The 20,954-nt window shown below is 40.2% G+C and overlaps 1 protein-coding gene across 4 annotated transcripts in view; it reads right to left on the bottom strand.

The window, feature by feature from the left end:
* Positions 1-237: 237 nt before the first annotated feature.
* The window catches only part of CRYZL1 (crystallin zeta like 1), a 28,486-nt gene continuing 7,769 nt past the window's right edge, over positions 238-20,954 (bottom strand). The window contains exons 4-14 of one of the 4 annotated variants that reach the window (XM_063126665.1): positions 20,849-20,921; positions 19,339-19,383; positions 16,818-16,886; positions 12,952-13,085; positions 11,136-11,247; positions 7,279-7,299; positions 6,284-6,382; positions 4,282-4,400; positions 2,234-2,339; positions 1,272-1,317; positions 238-602 (exon numbers count right to left, since the gene is read on the bottom strand). In XM_063126665.1, coding sequence (XP_062982735.1) covers positions 503-602; positions 1,272-1,317; positions 2,234-2,339; positions 4,282-4,400; positions 6,284-6,382; positions 7,279-7,299; positions 11,136-11,247; positions 12,952-13,085; positions 16,818-16,886; positions 19,339-19,383; positions 20,849-20,921 — 924 coding nt within the window. In that variant the 3' untranslated portion in view covers positions 238-502. Of the gene's footprint in view, positions 603-1,271; positions 1,318-2,233; positions 2,340-4,281; positions 4,401-6,283; positions 6,383-7,278; positions 7,300-11,135; positions 11,248-12,951; positions 13,086-16,817; positions 16,887-19,338; positions 19,384-20,848; positions 20,947-20,954 lie in introns of all 4 variants that reach the window. The other 3 variants (XM_063126668.1, XM_063126667.1, XM_063126666.1) reach the window with 3 other exon arrangements.

Raw genomic sequence — 20,954 nt, 5'->3', positions numbered from 1 at the left:
GTTAGATACCATGTTACACATCTTTACTCAGTTTGATTTTAGTTATTTTAGAGAACTTGCTTCCAGGCAAGTTTACTTGATTTTTTTTTTTTTTTTTGTAATTTCAATGTTAATAGTTTTCTATTGACACCCTTTCCCAATTTTAATAATATTTCCCTTCTCTCCTCCATCTGATATAGCATGCACGAGTCCCAAGTACGCAAATAAGCAAATAGTACATACAAAAAGTACACAAAGGCAAGTATTGTCTCTTTTATTCACAGAACTCATTTTTAAAGAGGAAGAAAGGACAAATATGAGGGAGTCCACTTACAGTTAACAGAAATATTTTAGACATTGTGCAGGGAAAACTAATGGATCAGAAACCTCAATTTCTCCCCCAAACTTCTAAATAATCTTCTCTCAGTATTACAAATTAGTTGAAGCCCACTGAACAATACTTCATAAATATGCAATTTAGGCAAAGTTCACAACTTTTAAATTTCAAGCTGCCTTAGAAGCTTCAGAGCTGGACAACTTGTCTTTTTCTTGCTTCATTTTTCTGAACCATTTCCATAGAAACTTTAGCTTCATATAATGGGATTGGCTCATCCAAATGAGGTCTAAAAGAAAATAATCTCTCAGAAGTGCCTGGAATGTATGCTCAAATGAAAAAAACACACAATTCAGGACAATTGCCGTAGACTTTACTTTTTAGTAAAGTAAATCTTACTGCTTAAACAAATTGAAAGGATTATAGGCTGTCTAGGATCCCTGGAACAAGGAAGCCGAGAAACAGCAAACAGAGAGCAGATGTACTTTTAAATACTTTTAAATGTAGCGTTAAATATTTCACAATTATATATTGCTCTTGAGAGCAACTCTCCAACCTCTGCACTTCTGCATCTTAAAACTCAACTACAGTCATAATTTACGAGAAAAAAATGTGCTACAAGCTGATAACCATTAGTAGAATATTTTAACTGCTGATAGGAATTACCCTTAGTCACACCAGGACACCAGCTAGGCTACTTTCATTCAGGAGCAGTTCTCAGTTTTGAGCATGTACATGCTTGTGGACAAATGTCAAGCCTGGAGAGGCCATTTCCAACATAATGCATCTGCGACAAAAGTCTGATCTAAAGTGGGTTAATTTACCATTTAGAATAACAGGCAGATTGTTTCAGAAATGCACTGTAAGTACATTTTAGGCAAAATTCTAATGATGTGGAGTTTTGTAAAGAATATTACTTATGTTACAGTTTGCAGAGTTTGTAGTACATCCGGCTTACCTGAAAACACCACTTGATAACTTCTCCATTACATCTTCTAAAATGCGTATGAGAGACAATTGTCAAGAAAAACAATGTGCATGTTGACTAGGCTGCACTAAGTCCCACTGAACTTAGTAAGGCTTGCTCCTGAGTAAACACGTATAGGATTGATCTGTTAGTCCTGACTCTGTGACAAGTTGGTTTTACTCTAAAAGACCCTGCATATCTGGGCAGAAATGCATGGGATTATTTTAGAGCACTATTATTATCATTTCTAAAGTGTCTAAAATCTATGAAGGGCTATGAACAGATTAAAAAGACAATGCCTGCCTGCAAGTTACAATCTGAAAGACTGTACTTTTAAAAGTATATAAATGCCAGGTAGAAGTAAAGTGCTGATGAGTAGACCTTTAGGCTGCCTGGGGGGAAGAGAGGACTACCCCGCGCAGCAGGTGAATTCCACCCCACGGACAACTTTTACCATGACGCTTTAAAGTGACATGCTACAAGTCCACACCACTCAGTCTGTGGGGTGGACTTCCCACCAAAGTGTTGTCTGAAGACAGCCAGAAAAGCTTCCGGTATGTGGAAAACTTGCCTGTCAGGAGGAAACGCTAGACTACACTACTCTGACATGGTAGTGTTCAAAGAGCCAAGAGTTTTGCTTGAGGGACAGGGTTGTAATCATACAGTTTCCCTATCTGCATTCAAGAAATGACTCACTCATTTGATTCTTCACAGCTGCATTTAGATGCTTATTTTTCTAAACATATAGTTTGTTTCTGAGCTTCAAGAAGAATCTACTATTCTGTGTAAACATCTTATAATGCAGGGGGGAGAAGCAACTTCCTGAAAAAATTGTCTTTTCTATTCAACTATATAATTTTTATTGATTTTTTAATAATTTAATGTAAATCACTTCAGATCAACCTGAAAAGTAGTATAGCTAGTGTTGTTAATGATGATGATAGAAAGGATATATAGGTATTTCCCTTGTTGCATATTTGACAAATTCCATACTTCATCATTCAGAAAACAGACTGTAGCACCTTTGAGGAAAAGGCAACGGCTATCTGGAGGATCCAACTTTACAAAATGGGAAAAAAAATGTTAACTACGTTATCTAAAATAAATATGGCATGAAGAAAGCACATTAGTGGATGGTTGATGTACATTTTCTGGGAACAGATAATACAAATAGGTTTTTCCATATATTAAATTAACTTATTATTTTCTAAACGTTTTCCAAACATTTATGACCTGGAAGGTACAGGACAAACCATTCTGAGACAAAGGTAATTTATCATTCGACACTGTAATGTTTAATTCAGACTATATTAGCAATTTCATTCGATTTTCTTTATAAAATGTCCCAGATTATTACTGTATAGAATACTGTTCCAACTGCTAGTTGCCTGGTTGCTAATAGCAATTGCCTCCAGAAGACGAAGACTCACGGTTTGGAAATAATTTCCAGAGGGGCAGCTGTATTAGTCTCTTGCAGCAAAAACAACAGCGTCTTTGGCACATTAAATAGTAACAAATTTATTATGGCATAATTTTTTGTGGACTTCATCAGAGGCGAGTTTGGAAATAGGGCAGTTTCATGAGATATATATGTTTGTCTTGTCTCTCCTTAATGCCTTACACACACTTTTTTCACGCTTCACATCAAATTAAAGCATTTACTCTTCTCTTCAAAAATACTCCACCTTTTTGCTTTAGTTGCCTCTCCTAACATGCCACCTCTCTCCTCTGATTGGGTTTGCACAACACGCCAATCCATTGTAGGTTGTTGTGTGAAACAACTCATAGTGGGTTAGCATGTTGTCTGAACCCGAAAGGCTTTCCTCAGGATGGGTTATATAGACACCTTGATAAACCCAGGGGTTGTTTTACCCATGATGTTTTGGTGTGTCGTCCTAATCCAGACATGCCAAACTATCATGCATGGGCAAAGGGCAGCCCCTGCCACTCTTCTTGAGCTGGGCTGTGATCACTGTGGTTGTAGCTGAGCCACTGCAAGTATCCCTTGCCTCCTGCTAGTGCTACCCCCTCCAGTGGTGCCCAAACACACATTGGAGGAGCTGTTATTGGCCCACTTCATTCCCTTTCTGTATTATTTTAAAAAAAAATGTGAAAAACTCGGGCTGAGATTTCCCCCCCACATTTTCCCAGCCTCAGGGAATGTGCGCAAATCCCCTTTTAATTTTTAAAATTCAGTTATTCACAGTTGCGCTCTTGTCTTACATGATGCAGCTGTCAAATATGCAACGTAACAGTCAAGGCTACACTGTAGTAAGGCTGTTTTGACAACCTTGCACAGTTGACTGTAGGAAAATGGGGTGTAGATCACCCCATTAGCAAAGGGTTACCTGGCCCCTTGGGGGTACCCCGTTAAGAATCCCCATTGCCCAAGACCCCAGCAACTCTTTTTCAGCATGCCTGACACACCACCCCCATTTTCACTCCAAAACATAGAACTGCTTCTAGTGTGACAAACTAGAAGAAGTTACCGAGTGTGGGTTAGCATGTTGTCTGAGCAGCCCCAGTCCCTCTGCGTTCAATGGAGTTTACTCCCAGGCAATTGTGCATAGGACTATTGCCTTAGTAGTAACTTGAGGCTCATCTACACCAAGCAGGATATTCCACTATGAAAGTGGTTTATAAAAGGCAGGAGCCACACTACTGCTTTATAGGGGTACTGAAGTGCACTGACAACTGTTGGGGCCCATTGACACATACCATATATCGCTTTCATAGTGTTATATCCTGTTTGGTGTAGATGTGTCATGGGCCCCAACAGTTGTCAGTGCATTTCAGTACCACTATAAAGCAGTAGTGTAGATCCTGCAGTGCACTTTAATACCACTATAAAGCAGTAGTGTGGCACTTGCCTTTTATATACCGCTTTCATAGTGGAATATCCTGCTTGGTGTAGATGACCCCTTGGTTTTTACCAGTTTATGACCATCATTCATCAACATCTGTATACTCATATACAGTAATTTTAGATATTTCTTCTTACCTGAAGATTTTCTTCCATGGTAACCCAGTGGCCTCCAACACTAAGTAGCATAATGATGTCACATTTGTGTGGCACCAATAGCTGTGAAGTTGTTTCATTTTCCTCATTGTATAATTTCACTAAAAAGAAGCAAATCAAGAACACTTAATAAGAAAATAAGAATCACATTTAGCCGTGATTAAGTCTGTCAGCCTTTTCTTATCAATATACTTAATATATTCTTTATACTTTTATCATCCTGGTCTTCTCTTGCGCTGACTTTCATTTTTGTTCTGGGGAAATGATGTTGTGAAGTTTATCTGTCTAGCTCATTTCTCCAACTACATTACTTATGCAGGGTGCCAGGTCCCAGTATGATCCCTAATCCACCTTCACCACTGCTTTCCTGATGCTCAAGAGACCAGCAAAGAGTGTCACTTAAAACTGAGGAATGATATGAATGGCACACACTCACACAGTAGCCTGGAAGCAACACTGCACTCTGTCCTGGCAGCAAGCAAGAGCATCCCAGTGTGATCCCCAATCCACCCTACTTTCAGGTCTTCTGGTGTTCCAGAGACCAGCAGCAAGAGTGGGTTAAAGGGTTCTTTCATGCTTTGTACAACATTGGAATTGTTAATTAAATTCTGTACAGTGTAAGCAGTAAAACAATTCAGTCTCCATATTATGCTCACTTACCACTTAAGACTTCTCTGACACCTGGACTGCTTCTGTCCCTAACTCAAGAGATTTTCCATATCAAATTCCACACTTTGCCTTGATCTTTTAAGCCCCAATCCCCTTCTTGGGCTGGCTGGGGAAAGAATGGTCAGTGCTACATACATAACTTGCTCACACTTCTCTGTCTTCTCCAAACCTTGTCCATGAGTATGCATTGCCCATCTTTCACTGTTTTGCTATTATATATAGCCTTGAAAAACCACATTATCTTCTTACCATACAGTGTTTCTCGTCTCTAGTTGTTTGAAAACTTCATAGGTGAATGTTCATCTTTCAGTCTTATCTTGCAAGAGCATCTCTGTCTATGCTGCCAATACATACATGCTTCCTAATCTCTGGTTGCCCAACTCGGCCACCTGTACATAAGCACCACCCAGGAAGAGTTCTTTTCCTAGAAAAGTCCTGAGGTACTTCACAGTCTTATGACAAAGCAGCTGCCTCCAAAGTTTCATGCACCAACCTTGTTCACCCTATATAGGCCCTAAGTAGAAATGAGATATTTTCTGCAGCCTAAATGAAAGTAGATATGGAAAGCAAGAGGCCAGTGGTCAAGCAGGTGTACACAGTCATTGTTCTGCCGCCAGCTTCAGGATTGCTCCCAACTTGGCAAAATGTGGGTACAAGGAGCTGACTTGTAAGTAAAAACAATATGAGAGACTGAAGAACATTTTTATGACATTGTTGATAGTATGGCAGAAGCCTTAACTTAACTGTTCCCATGCTTTTTGGAGTCTGAATTCATTTATAAGGCTTAATTCTTAAATTGAAACCATTTTATAATCCTAGAATTTCCATTTAAAAAAATGTTCACCAGATTACATGAGGCGTGTGTATACAGTGGTATACAGTGGTGGTTGTAAAAAGTTGTGTCATATAGATATGCATTGTCTCCCATGAACAAGTACAAGGTTATCTGTCTAATGAGAAGTAGTCATTATTAGTATTTAATCCACCCTTCATCCAAAAGGTATCAAGACCTGAAAATGATTATATAATCCTAAAATACAATAAAAACAAAACAGAACACAGTTACAAAACAACTTTAAAAGCAATAAAATGTAAAATGTAAAATGGATATGACATAAAATTCAAGGTTGTAGCTCATTTTGGCAACTACTTCTTTTGTACATAGAAGTTTTGTTTCAAACTTAGTTCTAGATCTGCTGTGGCTCTGTATTACACACAGCATTGTATACAGCAGGAGGTAGTTTGTTTTTACAAAGTTCTAAAATGAATAAACTACTTGTTTATTGCATCACTAGAATTCTAAACAATTACAGACCTCCTGCATCAAGGATGATATCCACTCCCAATCCGCCTGTTTCCTCCAGACAGCTTTCAGTCAGGTCATATTTTCCATTTGATTCATCTATAATACGAGCTAGATGAAATGGGAAGGCAAATTGCAATAATAATTTAGGCAAAAACAAACAAACCTGTCAGTGCATAGTTTGTTCCTCAAACCAATCTAGAAACCAATATTTACAACAAAATGAGAACAATTTATTTTCTTCAACAAGATGTTAAATTGCTGAGTAAGTATACAGACCACTAAACAGCTATCAAACTAACAGCTGGATCCAAACTTCACCTACTGTGAATAGATGGACTTTTAATCCAGTAAAGGGATCCTGCTGGTGGAAGGGGGAGAGGAAGTGGCTTTGCTGATCCCCCCCCTTTTATTTGCAGCACCCAGCACCATCTCCCACTCTGTTCCAGAGGGCCCATCAACCTTCTAGTGAAGATTTTCAGAGCTGCAAGGGGGAGAAAGAATCTGCAAAAGTGACCTCTTCACCTTCCATCAGTGGAAGCAAAGTCTGAACAATTAAAATAAAATAGTGTTGCTGTAGTAAAAAAAAAGTGCAATGCTTGACTGAAAATATTTAAGCTCATGGGTACCTCTTCTATGAAATAAGAAGAGCTGTGCTGGATCACGACTAAGAGCTATCTACTTCAGCAGTCTGTTCTCACAAACAGAAGCCTATGGCAAGCCTACAAGCAGGACGTGAGTGCAATAGCACCCTTCCGCTTGTGTACTCCAGCAACTAGAATACAGAAGTATGCTGCCTCTGATACTGGAGGGAATATATATAGCCAGTACAACTAGTACCCATTAAAAGATTTATCCTTCATTAAGACACTCACAATCTCTTTTTGTTTTAAGCACTCAAAATAATTTGGTGCCATCAGCAAACCTGGTCACCTCATTGCTCACTCCTAACTCCAAATCATTAACGAAGATGCTTATTGAATAAGAAAGCTGTTTGTTAAACTTACCTACTAATGATTGCTTGACACCTTTTAAAGTAAAAAACAAACAAATGACAATTAGAAAAGCATCAAACAATCCCTCAAAGTATTTAAATACAGCATCTTTAATTAAATATGAAGGCCTAGGAAACTGCAGGGCCTACGAGCACAGGGCTGAATGACGCTCACTTCTCCACTACACTCCTAGCTATATTCAACAGTACATGCACACAGCATTGCTGGCGATTATTCACAAGGAGGCCAGTGGATGCTTTCCATATAGTGGATCTTTCTCTCTCTCATCTCTCTCTCTCTTTTAAAAGGTTTCTTTGAGTATGTAAAGAGAAGCATACACTCACCAAGTATATCTTTTCCTGTATTACCCTCATTAGAGAGAAGGAATACGAGTAGTGGAAAAATGGAAAACAGGGTTGAGGAATAGGAAAGAGGACTGTATTAAGACTGCATTAAAGCTATCAAGCACAAGTCCTGTAGGGTTCCCAATATGGTCAGCAGTAGCCCTAAAACGCTCCAAATTCCCAAGTCATCATCGAAGCAATGTCATTAAATAGACACTTCCATCATTCCCATTAAACTGGCAGCAGAGTTGTCAAGGAATGTGGCAACTAGAATGAAGCACTTTAGGACATAGCAGAATGGAGCGTAGACTTTGACATTTGTCCGTATTTGCAATCAAATGGGAAGGGCATGGAATGGGCCTGCAGAGAATAGAGTGATTTATAAAATGAATGAATGAATAAGCAAGTAAATAAATAAATGATATGCAGATGATTAGGAGGAGAGGAAGCTGTTTGGCACTTGAATGACTTTTGGAGGGCAAAAAAGGTGAGGAGGCCATGACCTGTTTTGCATGTAACAGCAGCAAATTGTGGGTTTATTAACCTATGATTTGCCACCATTATGTGCAAAAGAGACCTTATAGAGTGTGGGTGCATAAGTGGGGAGGGTTTTGCAGGTAGGTGCTTAGTCCCTGGGGGGTTAGGAGCAACAGCGGTGCTGCAGAAGAGACTTGAGGAAGCTAGATGTGGAGGACACATAGGGATAAGATGAGGAGGAGGATTTTTAAAAGGTGTCCATTGGCTCTGTTGCTGCCCTTCTGCTTCAAATTGACACGTTTTGAGTGAGAAAGTTTGAGGCCCTGGGCATCTGCTCATTGGGGAGTTTGAACCTCCAGCCTGTTTGAGTCTGAATTACCCTCTATTAAAATATTTGCATAGTCTTAACAAATGGGCTATATAATATATTAATTTGGCTGTGCTAAAGTAAGAGCTTATTCTCAAGTTATCAGGAACTACTTAAAGACTTCTTCATATAAAACATTTCAGGCTGCATTCAGCAAAAGCTTGAGAAGCTGTTATTTGGGTCAATGTGTTCTGCGTTTAAACCTCCTTGTGCTTACAAAGCACCAGAAGATATTCTTTTCTTGAATATACAAGGCTTGACTGTAGAATAAATGTTTTACAATATCCTGTTTCAATTTCAAGTCCAACTGTTCATAATTAATTTCCTGTACAAACAATTTTTACATGATCCAGAAATGTGGCTTGGGAAACTGTATTAACTAGCAATTGACAGTTCTGTTTTATTATACTGATGCTGCATAATGTGGACCGTTTGTTTCCTCACACTTTCACCGAATTTTAAGCAGCAAGAGGAGCTACATTCAAACAACTAGATGCCATAGTGGCTATCCATGTCATTATATAGCAGAGCGAAATACAGAAGCTGCCAACCCAAGTATCTGCCATTAACTTCACTGGAATAGACATAAAAGCATGATATCAAGTCAACTGCAAAACAATACTTCAAAATTAAGGGATAAAGAAAGAACTGTGGAAGGGTAAATTTATATAAAACAAAAATGGGAGAGGGAAAAACTCTCTTTCCTTAGCCATATGAGATTGCAATGTTTTACGATTAGCCTTTAAAACAAAGGAAGTGTGTTGAAAAAGGACATCTGGAATCCCAAATAGCAAATTCAACATTAAAACATAAAAGAGATCTTTGGGAGACAGAATCTTTCCAGCTGTGTACCATTAGTGAAGAAAGATTTCTTAATTACTCTTGTAAATCCCATGTTGCCAAGAGTAGTGTGAAATGATTGGATAAAAATATATTTGCCCGTTTCCATTCTGACTGGAAAAACTATACACTTTTAAAATAAATCTACTACAAATAAACCAGCAAAGATGGAAAAATATGTTCCTTTTAAAAAGAGCATTTACCATTTCTTTAAGTGGAAAGGCTTAACCTGCAGAACCACAATTCCTGGAGTTCTTTGCGCATGCCTTGGCAGAGGATTACTCACCACCAATGCGAATGGTTTGGGAGGGGGGCATTGAAGCTTGTTTCCCCCTTTCATAAGCCTTCCCACCATTACCACCCAACAAAAACTACAGCCCCCAGAATAGTTTGTGCTCGCTCGTTCAGACAATTGTCCCTCAGCCTCATGTTAGCTGGCTCAGCCTATTCATCGCACAGCTCCAGCTTCTCCTCTGGTTGTGGCTCATTCTTGGGGGTCTGTCTCTCCAAGCCGGGCTCGGGGCATCAGGGCAGGCCTGGGATGGTCCTCAGGAGGACACACTGTTGCTGCTGTGCTTGCACAATCAAGGGCAGCATGTGGACAGGCCTCCTCCTCCTCCGCAGGCACACCCCTCTCTGGCCAAGTGCTGTATTGCCCCAGGCTGGCCTTAGCAGGGCCGCTACACTGGGTATGGGTCAGAGACAGTGATGGGAATATGAAGGGCATCATGAGATTTCCGTTGCCAGAGGAATAGGAGACTGTTTGGCATGGAGTCAAGAAACATAGTATTTTGCTATTAAAGCTTGAGCTTTGAACTTTTTTACAGCTTAAGCTTCAATATTTTTTTTTTAAAAAAAATAATCAGTCCGGTAGATCTCTAGTAATAAGCCTTACACTACCATATTCTTATATAGATGCCATAATCCATCTATGCAAGATTTTCTTAAATCCAAATACTGCTTGCCTTTCCTCCCTTTGCAGCTCACCGCGTTGAAGATACTGTATGCAGGCTCCTCCATTCTATAATCCAAGATGGATGCAGCCCAAAATAAAGCACTCCTACAAGCCTCACCTATCATGGGTGCCATTTCAACATTGTGCATATAGGAGAAATAATTATGTGATTATGTCCACAGATTTATCATTCTCATCTTGAGCTTTCTGACACACTTGCCAAATATTTCAGAAAACTTTGTTGTTTTCTTTTAGAGAAACTTTATTTCAACCTCTGAGTTCACAATATTTAAACCAACAGGGGTAATAAGGAAAGTGTTACATGCACTCAAAAGTCAGCAATGAGTGATGTTAGTATGTCATTTAGCCTAGCAGCTGCTGTCCTACTTTTTTGGATGGCCAAGAGGAAAAGTAATTAAGTTAAAAAAAATTAAAGGCTGTGAAGAAAAGAAAGTCTATATTTTAAAATAATTCTTAACAATGCGTAGCTCTGATTAAATAACTTGAGGATATAACAATCTTGGGCTCCAGTACTGGGGGAGCGAACTTAAGTGCCTGGGCAAATATTTTGCCTGGCGTGTAAAGCGTTGGTGCTAAGCATGCCTCCTTGGGGAGAGAATTCCAAAACTGGGGAGTAAAAGTTCAGAAAACCCCATTCTCTTGTTGACATAGGCCTCATGTCTGATGTGGGAGGCACTTAGAGGAGAACACCGGCAGATGACCTTGGAAGTTTGGGCAAGTTGATAGAGAAGTACGTGTTTCTTCAGTTACTTGAGTCCCAAACCATTTAGGGCTCAGGAAAAACATATGAAACGTCAAAATGAAAATAAAAAGCTCTCTTAAGCAGTTTAGTATCAAATAATGGAACTCACCCACAGTAACTCACCCAAAGAAGATGTAAGCCTCTCAAGATACTGCTTATCTTCAAGACTATACACAGTTGAAATTACTTTGGCTCCTCTGTGTTGTGCTAACTGAATAGCTATTGTACCAAATGGCTGCAGGGGAAAAATAGACTGCGTGTCTAAATATGTTTGCACACATATAATATACCTCGTGTGTTGGTGAAATAAAATATAGAGTTATACTTTCACTATAAGGGCCCAGCCTATGGAGAAATTTGAAGGTGGGCGACTATACATTGCAGTGTGGCCGGAGCATAGCGGCCTCCATGCTCTGGCCGCCTTGCATTTTGGGCTAGACAAGTGATTTTGCCTGTCTAGCCAAGGAGCTTCAGAGCAGGAAGGGGGGGAGGCTGCGTGGCACATAGGAAGCTGCGTAAAGCAGCTTCCGCAGTCTCCTCCTCTCCCCACCCTTGGGACTGCCCCCCTTTTTGCCATCTCCACATCTGTTTTTGAACGCAGAGCTGTAGCAGTGCAAAGTGAACCCTGCTACGAGGGGGTGGGAATGAGGGAGTTCAGTTTCTGGGCTCTGAAGTTGGAGCCCTGATTCCAACTTCGGATCCCAGAAACCAAAAAAACACACCCCTATGTCGCCCAGACGGTGTCAAGGTAACATAAAATTGCACCCCGAGGTGCATTAAGACTTATTCTGATTATGCCTCCCACCCCAGTGCTCCTGATGAGTCTAGAAGAAACCCGCAGGCTCACATGCCTCCTGTGCACTTCCTCTGCTGCACCATGAATACCAGAAAAGCCTGAAAATGGTATATTTGATACATCTTCCCTCCAAAACAGGGAACATGAGATATTCTTCAAAACGCTTGAAGAAATTCCACACTGGCCATGTGTAGTCCAAAACACAGAAGCTACTAGTACAATCTGAAAATTGTAAATGCTTCGGTCTATTCGTTGAAACTCAGGACATGAAGTCAATGTCACATGGGAGCCAGTATTCCAGCAAAGAGTAGGATAGACCACATTACATGCAGGGGTGTGAATTTCTGTTGTACACACTTTAGCACTCCTTACACTGGAGAAGAGAAGGCTTCTGGTGGCAAACAGCAACATAATTTTTATACTTCAATCCTGTTTTTCAGCCAAGAATTGGCTCCCAAACCATGTCCACAGCTTTAAAGAATTACAGAATTATAAGACAAAATGCTTCTGGGGAAAGGACTCCTCAGCTGGATCCAGATCCAGAGGGTGCTACCTCTGGTTCCCTCCTCTAATGACCTCAGCAATGGTAGTTGGTAGCATCATTAAAGTCGGAACAAGAATTGTAGGTCATCTAATCTAATTTCCTGCTCAGTGAAGGAAATCCAGAGCGTCAGCACCCAACAGATGGCTGTCCAGCCACTGCCTGAAGAACCTCCAACAATACTGAGCCCACCCAAGCCCATAAGAAAATGGTTCTTTTCTTGAACTGTTCTTACTTTTAAAAGTTTCTTCTAAAGTTCAGCTGACATCTACCCTGTTAGTTTAAGCTCAATTTCCCATTCTATCAAGGTCATTTGAAATTTGAACTCTTTGGTAGCTTGGCTGTGATACTATGTCTACAGTAATACTACGTCCACAGTATGCAAGATGTATTTACAAGGGTAACAAACAGAACGTTGCAGTGAATTAGTAAAATATGTTTTCTTCTTTTTCTGGATTAAATGAAGGAAACACACACCATATTTCATGCGGCTTTTCAAATCCATTCTAGCAAGACAAGCATATACCAAATGTGAGTTTAAGAAAATAACTGTTTTTCAAATAGATATCATGATCCATTATAATTGTATTTCTTGTACCTACACTTGCACCATCCATTATCAGCACAGTTTTTCCAGGAGAGGCATAGGAAAGATAATGTAGAGCTGTGTATGCACGAACACCATCACGAATGGTCCCTGCTGATTCAAACCAGGACACCTTTTCTGGTTTATGAGCTGTTTCACAAGAGGGGGAAAGTTTGGATACAGATTTTAAAGCAGGTTTAAAACTTGCCAAAATTGATTACTACATATTTTGAAACAGAATATTCAATTTGTTGTTTCTCCTGAAAGGAGAATCTATTACAAAAAATTTGACAAGTATTTCCCTTCCTCCCCAAAAAAACAAAATTAAATGTAAAAATGGCAAATTCTACAGCTTTAAGTCTGAAATTTTGTTAACAAAGCTGTAAACTTATTGCAATTTTTATATTCAATTATTTTATAGCATGATTTCTGATGTTACAATAACAGAGTAAAAATCAGGATAAAAATATTTGGAGGAATCAAATAACTGTTTTAAATTTTTAAAAATAGTTGTAATTATTTTGTGGTACAATTTGTTTTATAGTTCTATGGCAGAACTCAAAAGATGTTTATACTAGATTTGGCTGAATTGGTTCCAAACTAGTTGGAGGTATGATGTTACAAAAACAGGAAAAAGGAAAATCTAATCATGATTTTGATAAAATGAGCTCTGGAGAGTTAGGCTGCTTAACAACCTGGGAGGAAAAGACAGTGTGAGGGTGAAGGGTGGAATATTCCTAGGATATTCAAAAAATCAGTGCAGAGTACTAAAGGAGATTCTTAGCATTACAATGAACACTTCCACACCTTCAGTTAGCCATGCTGCAAGTGTAGTTGAGTTGTTTAACTAACTTGGGAGCTTTTAACTCTAGGCTTGATTGTGTGTGTTGGGCCAGGATCAAATTTGTGCTGGCAAGTGTTACACAGGTTTGCCATTTCTGGAATTCCCTAAATAAACAAGGATTTCTTCATCCAACATTCCATTCCCCTCCCTTCCTTCTCTGCAACTTTTGCAACAAAAAAATAAGTAAAACAAAATTATAATGCAAAACCTGGATATTGATAGTACAGTTACATAAGCTGAGGCAAATGAATTATATTTTATAGTAATAAGAGAACCTTTATGGGAAGGGGGATCATGGAGTACACACAAACCTGTATATTGTGTTCGAATATTATTCTAGCCATCTAGGGAACACAGGAAGCTGCCTTATACTGAGTCAGACCATTGGTCCATCTAGTCCAGTATTACTGACACTGACTGGCAGCAGCTCCCCAGGGTTCCAGGCATGAACTTTTCCAGCCTTATCTGGAGATGCCAGGGATTGAACGGGGATCTTCTTCATGCCATAGCTCAGTGGTAGAATACAGTCTTTGCATGCAGAAGGTTTCCAATCCCCAGCTTCTCCAGGTGAAAGCATAATTCTGTGGGGAAACGGAGTGCAGGGGGAAGGTTCCTTCATGTGTCCCATTTCTCTGTAGAGTGGGCCTCCTGACAGATGTCTGTCAGATGTCTGATTCTGCTGGGAAACAAAAACTCAAAGGAACCATCCTCATATGACCTGTTTCTCTGCAGAATTGCTGCAATCCTGGTGGTAGCAGTGGGGGAGGGGTGCAGCCCACGCAGGGTTTCAGGATGGCCAATGCTGTCCCCCAGAAGTTGCCCACCCCGAATTAAGATTTCTTTAACTGGTCAGAGCCCTATAAAAGCATACGTGTTTGCAATCCACCTATTATTAGGTAGCTGCTAGAAGTCCTTTATATTACAAAAGGTAAAACAGATAGGTGCCACAATCCAGTGAGATCATAAACTAAACAAGCTTTCCTAACAGTACCCCCTTCCTCACTCTACTACAAACTGATTTTGATGTTACCCTGACTTTGAAAACAACTATTTGTGATGCATCACAGGAGGTCTGTTTTTGGAAAATATAAGCCCTGCTAGGCTTGTGGAGATAATTGTGCAAAACGCTGGATTATAGCCAAAGTACACAGAGTTGTTTGTTTTAATGTTATCTTTCTGATGTCATTTGCTTTGTAGTGAGTACTACAAATAATAAATGTACTTTCAAAGTATGCAGTTCTATTAAACACATTTCAAAAGTGATATTCAGATTTATTTCTGTTACAAACCATAAAGATCCCTGTCAATATCATTATTCCAATCCAGCAGGGGATACAAGGTTACTCTGCAATGGTTGCTCTGACCTGTTTCATTGTCTGGAGCTCCCCAATAAAGCTCCACAATACTGAAGAGGGCACTCATGAGTGATCATGTCAATGGCCATGCCAGAGTGCGATAAGGGCCTCAACAAAATAGCTGGCTTTGGATACTAAGAAATCCCTTAGAGCATCAGTCCCGAGCTGATCCTGTTAAGGCAGCCTCAACATGAACGTTGAAGGCCCCCAAGACCAGAGTCATAGTGCCCATACTGAAAAAGAATCCCGCCCCAGGTGAAGACCTTTTTATTCTCCCAGCATTTTAACAATCTATAAATAAATTTTAACTTGGTGTTTTAAATTTGTAATTTTGCATTGCTGCTGTTTTTATCTGGTTGAGCTTTTATATTGTATTTTATATTATGGTTTTATACTGTTGTTTTATAGTTTGAATGTTTTTAATTTTTGTGAACTGCCCAGAGAGCTCCAGCTATTGGGCGGTATAGAAATGTAAATAAATAAATAACTGTATCCAATCCTCCAATGACTGGAAAATGTGGACTATAATACAAGAGCATTATAAAGTGCAAAGCACAATTGCACCATCACTGAAGTTTACCAGTATGCTCCACTTGAGTAAGTAGATGAAATACTGGCACTGTATAATTGACTTGGCTCCAAAAATGCACTTCCACAAATGGAAACCACTTCCGCTCATGGAAGGGCTGTTTCTGACTTAGTGGAAGAGTGCTGCATGAGAAAAGTGAACTGAAATCTGGAGATGTTCAGTTAGTACAAGCCCTTGCACAACTATCTGTACAGTATTTTTCATATCCCCCCTCTAAAGTCTTTAACCATTTGTAGTATATGCTTGCAAAGCAAGTCCTAATAGCTGCAGTGCAAACACTTCCCCATTGCAAAGTAAGCCTTAATGGGTGGGGCCCAAACGTTTTCTCATTGCAGAGCAACCTTCAGAATTGGGAACTGCATGTGCCCCAGCTATTAGGGCTTGCTTTGCAATGGGCAATAACTCTGAATATGCACCCCCTGCATCTCCTCACAACACATGTCTAAATGTACCATGTATCCGTACTACAGCCTGGATCATACATCATTATTTGCATACTGTGATGAAGTTCCAGATACTTTGTTGAATAAAATCTTCCACTAATGCTTGAGCAACCGTTTGCTAAACACTGCTATTTCAGATGTAAACCCAACACTCCCCCCCCCACTACTTCTGATCTTTCAGATTTGCCTACAGTTTTTACTTCTTTGGCTGGTAAATGCATGTTCTAACTATTACTCCAACAGAAAACAAGCATGCCCTAGAATAAAAGATGAAGGTTGGGAGAAAATGCAACGCTCAAAGCAAGGGTAAATGTGGCTTTCAGAAATACTTGTTTTTGAAGTTTCACAGTCAGGAAGACTGTGTGAAGCAACAAGAGAAAAAGCTTAAGAGAAATGAATGAGTCAGCTCTTGTGGTTTCAGTTTAAACATTAACTTGCTGAATAGTATATATTCCTCCTATTGTTTAGGAAAAGTCAGATTACACAGAATTTAATGCTTCAATGTAAGATATTAAACTTCTGAGAACACTTGAGTATGGTTCATTATCAATGAATTAAACAAGACGTTTGGCTTATGTAATTCCTTCTTTTAAAAACATGTTAATTAGGCTCTGTACTCATTATATTTGCTAGCTAATATAAGATAAATACCTAAATAATGCTCATGAACCAGTATAACTTCACACAAACCAGACTCTTCTGAATCCAGTGGCAAAATTCCTGTGAACACAAAACAAAACCCTCCTGCTTAAGCCAAATAGAACAAGTATTGCATTTTCAATCTAAATAATTAGTCTGCACATTATTAGCAACTTTCAGTTCTACATAATGCAGCTGCAAGGAATAAAGTTGGGAACATTAGCATGCTTTGCCTAAATGTCCCTACTGTATTAGTAACAGATGGGCTCAGAATCATATGTTCACCTCTTCCCCTACACTTAAGAAAAATATTCTGGAAAAGGAATCAGAGAATCATACTATAGGTAAAGTTTAAAAGGGGATCTAATTAAAGTGTATTGTAGTACCAATGAATGATGTTACAGAAATGAGAATTTCTTGGGAAGCTTGAAGGCAAAACACCTGGCAAAAACACCATAATTCTGTTTTCACTGTGGGGGTGAACAGTTCGTAGAGGTCACTCATCTTTTAGAAGTCCTGGCCTATTTAGATAATGTTATTGTCTTTGAAAATACCCTAGAGCAGGAATGGATAACCTTTTTCCCTCAAGGCTGGCATTTCCTCAGATATATGTTGGGGCTGCATGTTAGTTGTGGCTGGGGCAAGAGGCACCTTCCACCCCACACTACCTTAAGATCGCTCCCCACCCCCACCACAAACACAGCGTTCCTCTCTTTGGTTTTCTCAAAATTCTTAAGACACAAAGACTGGGTTCAGATGACACAATAGTCAACAGTTGATTAAGTAGTCCCTGGTATCATCTCTTGGGGAAAAAACATGCCATAGTTATTTCTGTGAAATAACCAAAACCAATAATCAATAGTGTGCAGAGTTCATTATCTGCACAAGCATTGATTATTGTGTCATGTGGTGGGCTCCATTGATTATTTTCCCTGCCTACAGAGTCACGAGTCAAGAGTGGCAGAAACCCCTGCTGCTCTTGCCAGCAGGCCTCTATAGCCAGGGGAAATAACCGCGTCCAGGAGGCGCTTGGGGAGTCACCAATTGTTCCATCCCTTGGTTGGGCGCCACAATTTGTAGCTCCCCACTCACTTCCTGAGACAGGCACATATCATCCCTGGGTGGAGCACCTCCAACTGCAGCGCCCCATGTGTTCCTAGTGTCAGGGTCTGGGGTGTGGGCGGCAAGGCCTCAGTGCAGGAACACCGGGGCCAGGATGGACAGCAGTGGAACTGGCAGAGTCCAGGCAGGGCCAGAGGCAAAAGGCAGGGTCCAGAAGCAAGCAGGGTGCAGAGTCCAAAGGAAAAACAGAGTCCAAGCAGGGCCGGAGGCAAAAGGCGTAGTCAGGCGAAGCAGAAGGTCAGGCAAGGAATCGCAGGCAGTCCAGACGGGCTACAATAGGCACAGGAGACCATGTTGCTGTGGCAAAGGGTGGAGTGGAAATGCCGTTCTTATATAGCCCTCTCCTGGCTGCTCCCAGCTGGTCTGCATCAGTCCATCTGGGAGTGCTTGCAGATATGGGCCTGGGTCCTGCAACTACTCTGCAGCCAGCAAGGTGCACTGCAGCCGCCAGGTGGTGCTGTAGAACAGAAACTGACACCTAGGGATATGCATGTCCCTTTCCCCTGCAGCAGAGGGAAAGTGCTGGCGACTGGGGATGCTAGGAACTCCTGCACTGTTTGAAAATGGCAGGACCTCCTAGCTTCCTCCATTGCCAGTTGATACCACTTCGTGGAGAAGGTGATTTGTTACTATACCAAGAGCAGGGGATGGAAATGAGGTCAGGAGAGGCTCTCGTGGAGGCTCTCCTGACATCATCTCCACCCTCAGCAGAGCAACAAAAGGGGAAGCAGGAGTTGCAGAGGGTTATCATCCCTTGTCCAGGATGGTATCCCCCTGCAACGCCTTCCTCCCCATTTGCTGCGAGGCCTGGGCTGAGAGAGCTGTCAGCCTCTCTCTCCGCCCTCGGTCACACAATGAATGTGACCGAGGGAGGGAGGCAGCGGAACGGAGTGGCTCCCCAGCCCACAACTGGCCTAAATAGTTTAAAGTGACAAATTGACTATCCTTCATATCACCATCTTATAAGAGACAGATTAAGCAACAAAAGAAACCTGAATTTGCTATGTTCCAGCATGACCTACATATGGAAGCACAGGCTCAAATCTATACTCAGACATCAGACTTGCTGGCCTTGGGCAAGTTACCATCTCCAACTCTCAACCTAACCTACCTCCACAGTGTTGTTGAAAAGCCCCAAATCGTTCTCAGGGATCCAAGAACAGTGGGATACAAAGGTTACAATAAATAATCCTGTGCCAACAGTGCTCTCATTAGATTTTAATCATCCAAAGGTTTGAAAGTCACCTAAACTTTGGGGGGAGGGAATAACATAGTTCTCATTGAAAAATCCAAAATTAAGCACTAGCTTGTGTGAAAACTAACAAAAGCGCCCTCAATAATAGATGCTTATAACCTGATACAATTCATATAATATAAAAGCTCTACCTGATTAGATAGAGCTGCAACTTACCCACTACTTCATCATGTTGCTGAAAAGAGGATACTTTATTTCCAACTTGAAAAAAAGAACATAAAAAAGGACAATAAAACAGAGAAATCACTGTACTTTTTAAAGAAATCTGTATCTGCTAACAATAATTTTCATATAGACTTCTAGGTGCAATTTCCGGTCCTCAATAAGGTATCTATCTAGGTATTGTCCTCCTATTTATCATACTGAAAACAAATACTGGAATTTGCATAATTCCACACAGATCAGGGACTGTTAACAGAGTCATAATTATTAGAAACCATTTTTGTTCCTGATAGTTTTCTATCACAATAGAAACACTAAGTTTTTAATTCTAATTTTCATTATAACTTCCACATCCTGCTCTTTCATGCCTGCGAAGAAAAAGCTTTGCTCCCTATTTTAAAGTAGTCACAATTTCCCACTACAAGAAGCTTTCAATAATGAAGTTTCAGATCATGCCTTGTTTTTCACAAACCACATTTCAAACCAGGTACCCTCTTACCCTCCAGATATTTTGGACCAGAACTCCCCACTAGAAAATTGTCAAAGATTGTGGAAGTTGAAGTCTAAAACATCTGGAGGGTGCTAGGTTGCCTCCCCTGGTTTAAACTAGCATTCAGATTTCACAGGTAACTGTGGTTAATCGAAAACCCGAAGCGGAAATTTCTGAACTCCTTCTCACACATTACATTGGCCTTGGTTTCCTATTATGTCTGAACTGGGCATTAGACTGGCTTAGACAATAAGGAAGGACTTCTCAGGTGCTCCATGCTACAAAACTCTCTCCCCAAAGAAATCTATTAGGCTAGTTCAATTTCTCCTTCGAAAATAATGTTTGAAACTATCTTATTTCATTGGTTGTTTGGTGATCTGAGTAGAACGTTTGAGTGCTATGACAGAGCTGAAAAATGGCCTTATTCTGCATTTTACTGCTACTTTTACTAATTGTATTAATGGGGTTGTGTGTGTTTAGCATTTAGGACTCAATTTTGTTTTTAGATTTGATTGTTGTAAATTGTCCTGAGTGCACTGTGGAACCATATTGGCAGGTCAGAAATGGGGAAATTAAGATAAATAAAACAAGCCTTTCAGAAGGGGGAAGGAAGGATAGTGCTCCCCTATTGAGAAATCACTTTGGTGATGCCTGGATGATCAAAAATTAGGGGTTATAGGCAGATTTTGCCCCTATTGTAGCACTATTTCCAATTATGTTTTCATTAGCAGATGTCACTTATATCCGGATACACAAGCAGATAACCCTAAACCTGCCCTTTGCCCTGATAACCCCAGCCATTAAGGATAACGCCTGCTATAATTTCCATAGCCCTTTTCTGGCTTCTATTTCTTAGTTACAAGTGTGATAGAATGTTAGGAGAGGGTCACAGAACATTGGAAACCACCTTTTATATGGAAAAGATGTATGGTTCAATGTTGTTCAGTTTAAATGTTTACACTTCTTTTTCACTGCCAAAGAGAACAGTAACATTATGCTAATTAATATACTCACTTTGCAACACAACACCAGCAATTTCCCTCCCAACAGGTAGAAATTCCTTCTCCATCTTGAGTTCTGACAAAAGCTAGTTCAATTAATGGTTAGAACATCTATTGTC

Source organism: Elgaria multicarinata, chromosome 5 (genome assembly GCF_023053635.1).
Source record: "Elgaria multicarinata webbii isolate HBS135686 ecotype San Diego chromosome 5, rElgMul1.1.pri, whole genome shotgun sequence".
Lineage (NCBI taxonomy): Eukaryota > Metazoa > Chordata > Lepidosauria > Squamata > Anguidae > Elgaria > Elgaria multicarinata.
This window is presented reverse-complemented; position numbering and strand designations above follow the sequence as displayed.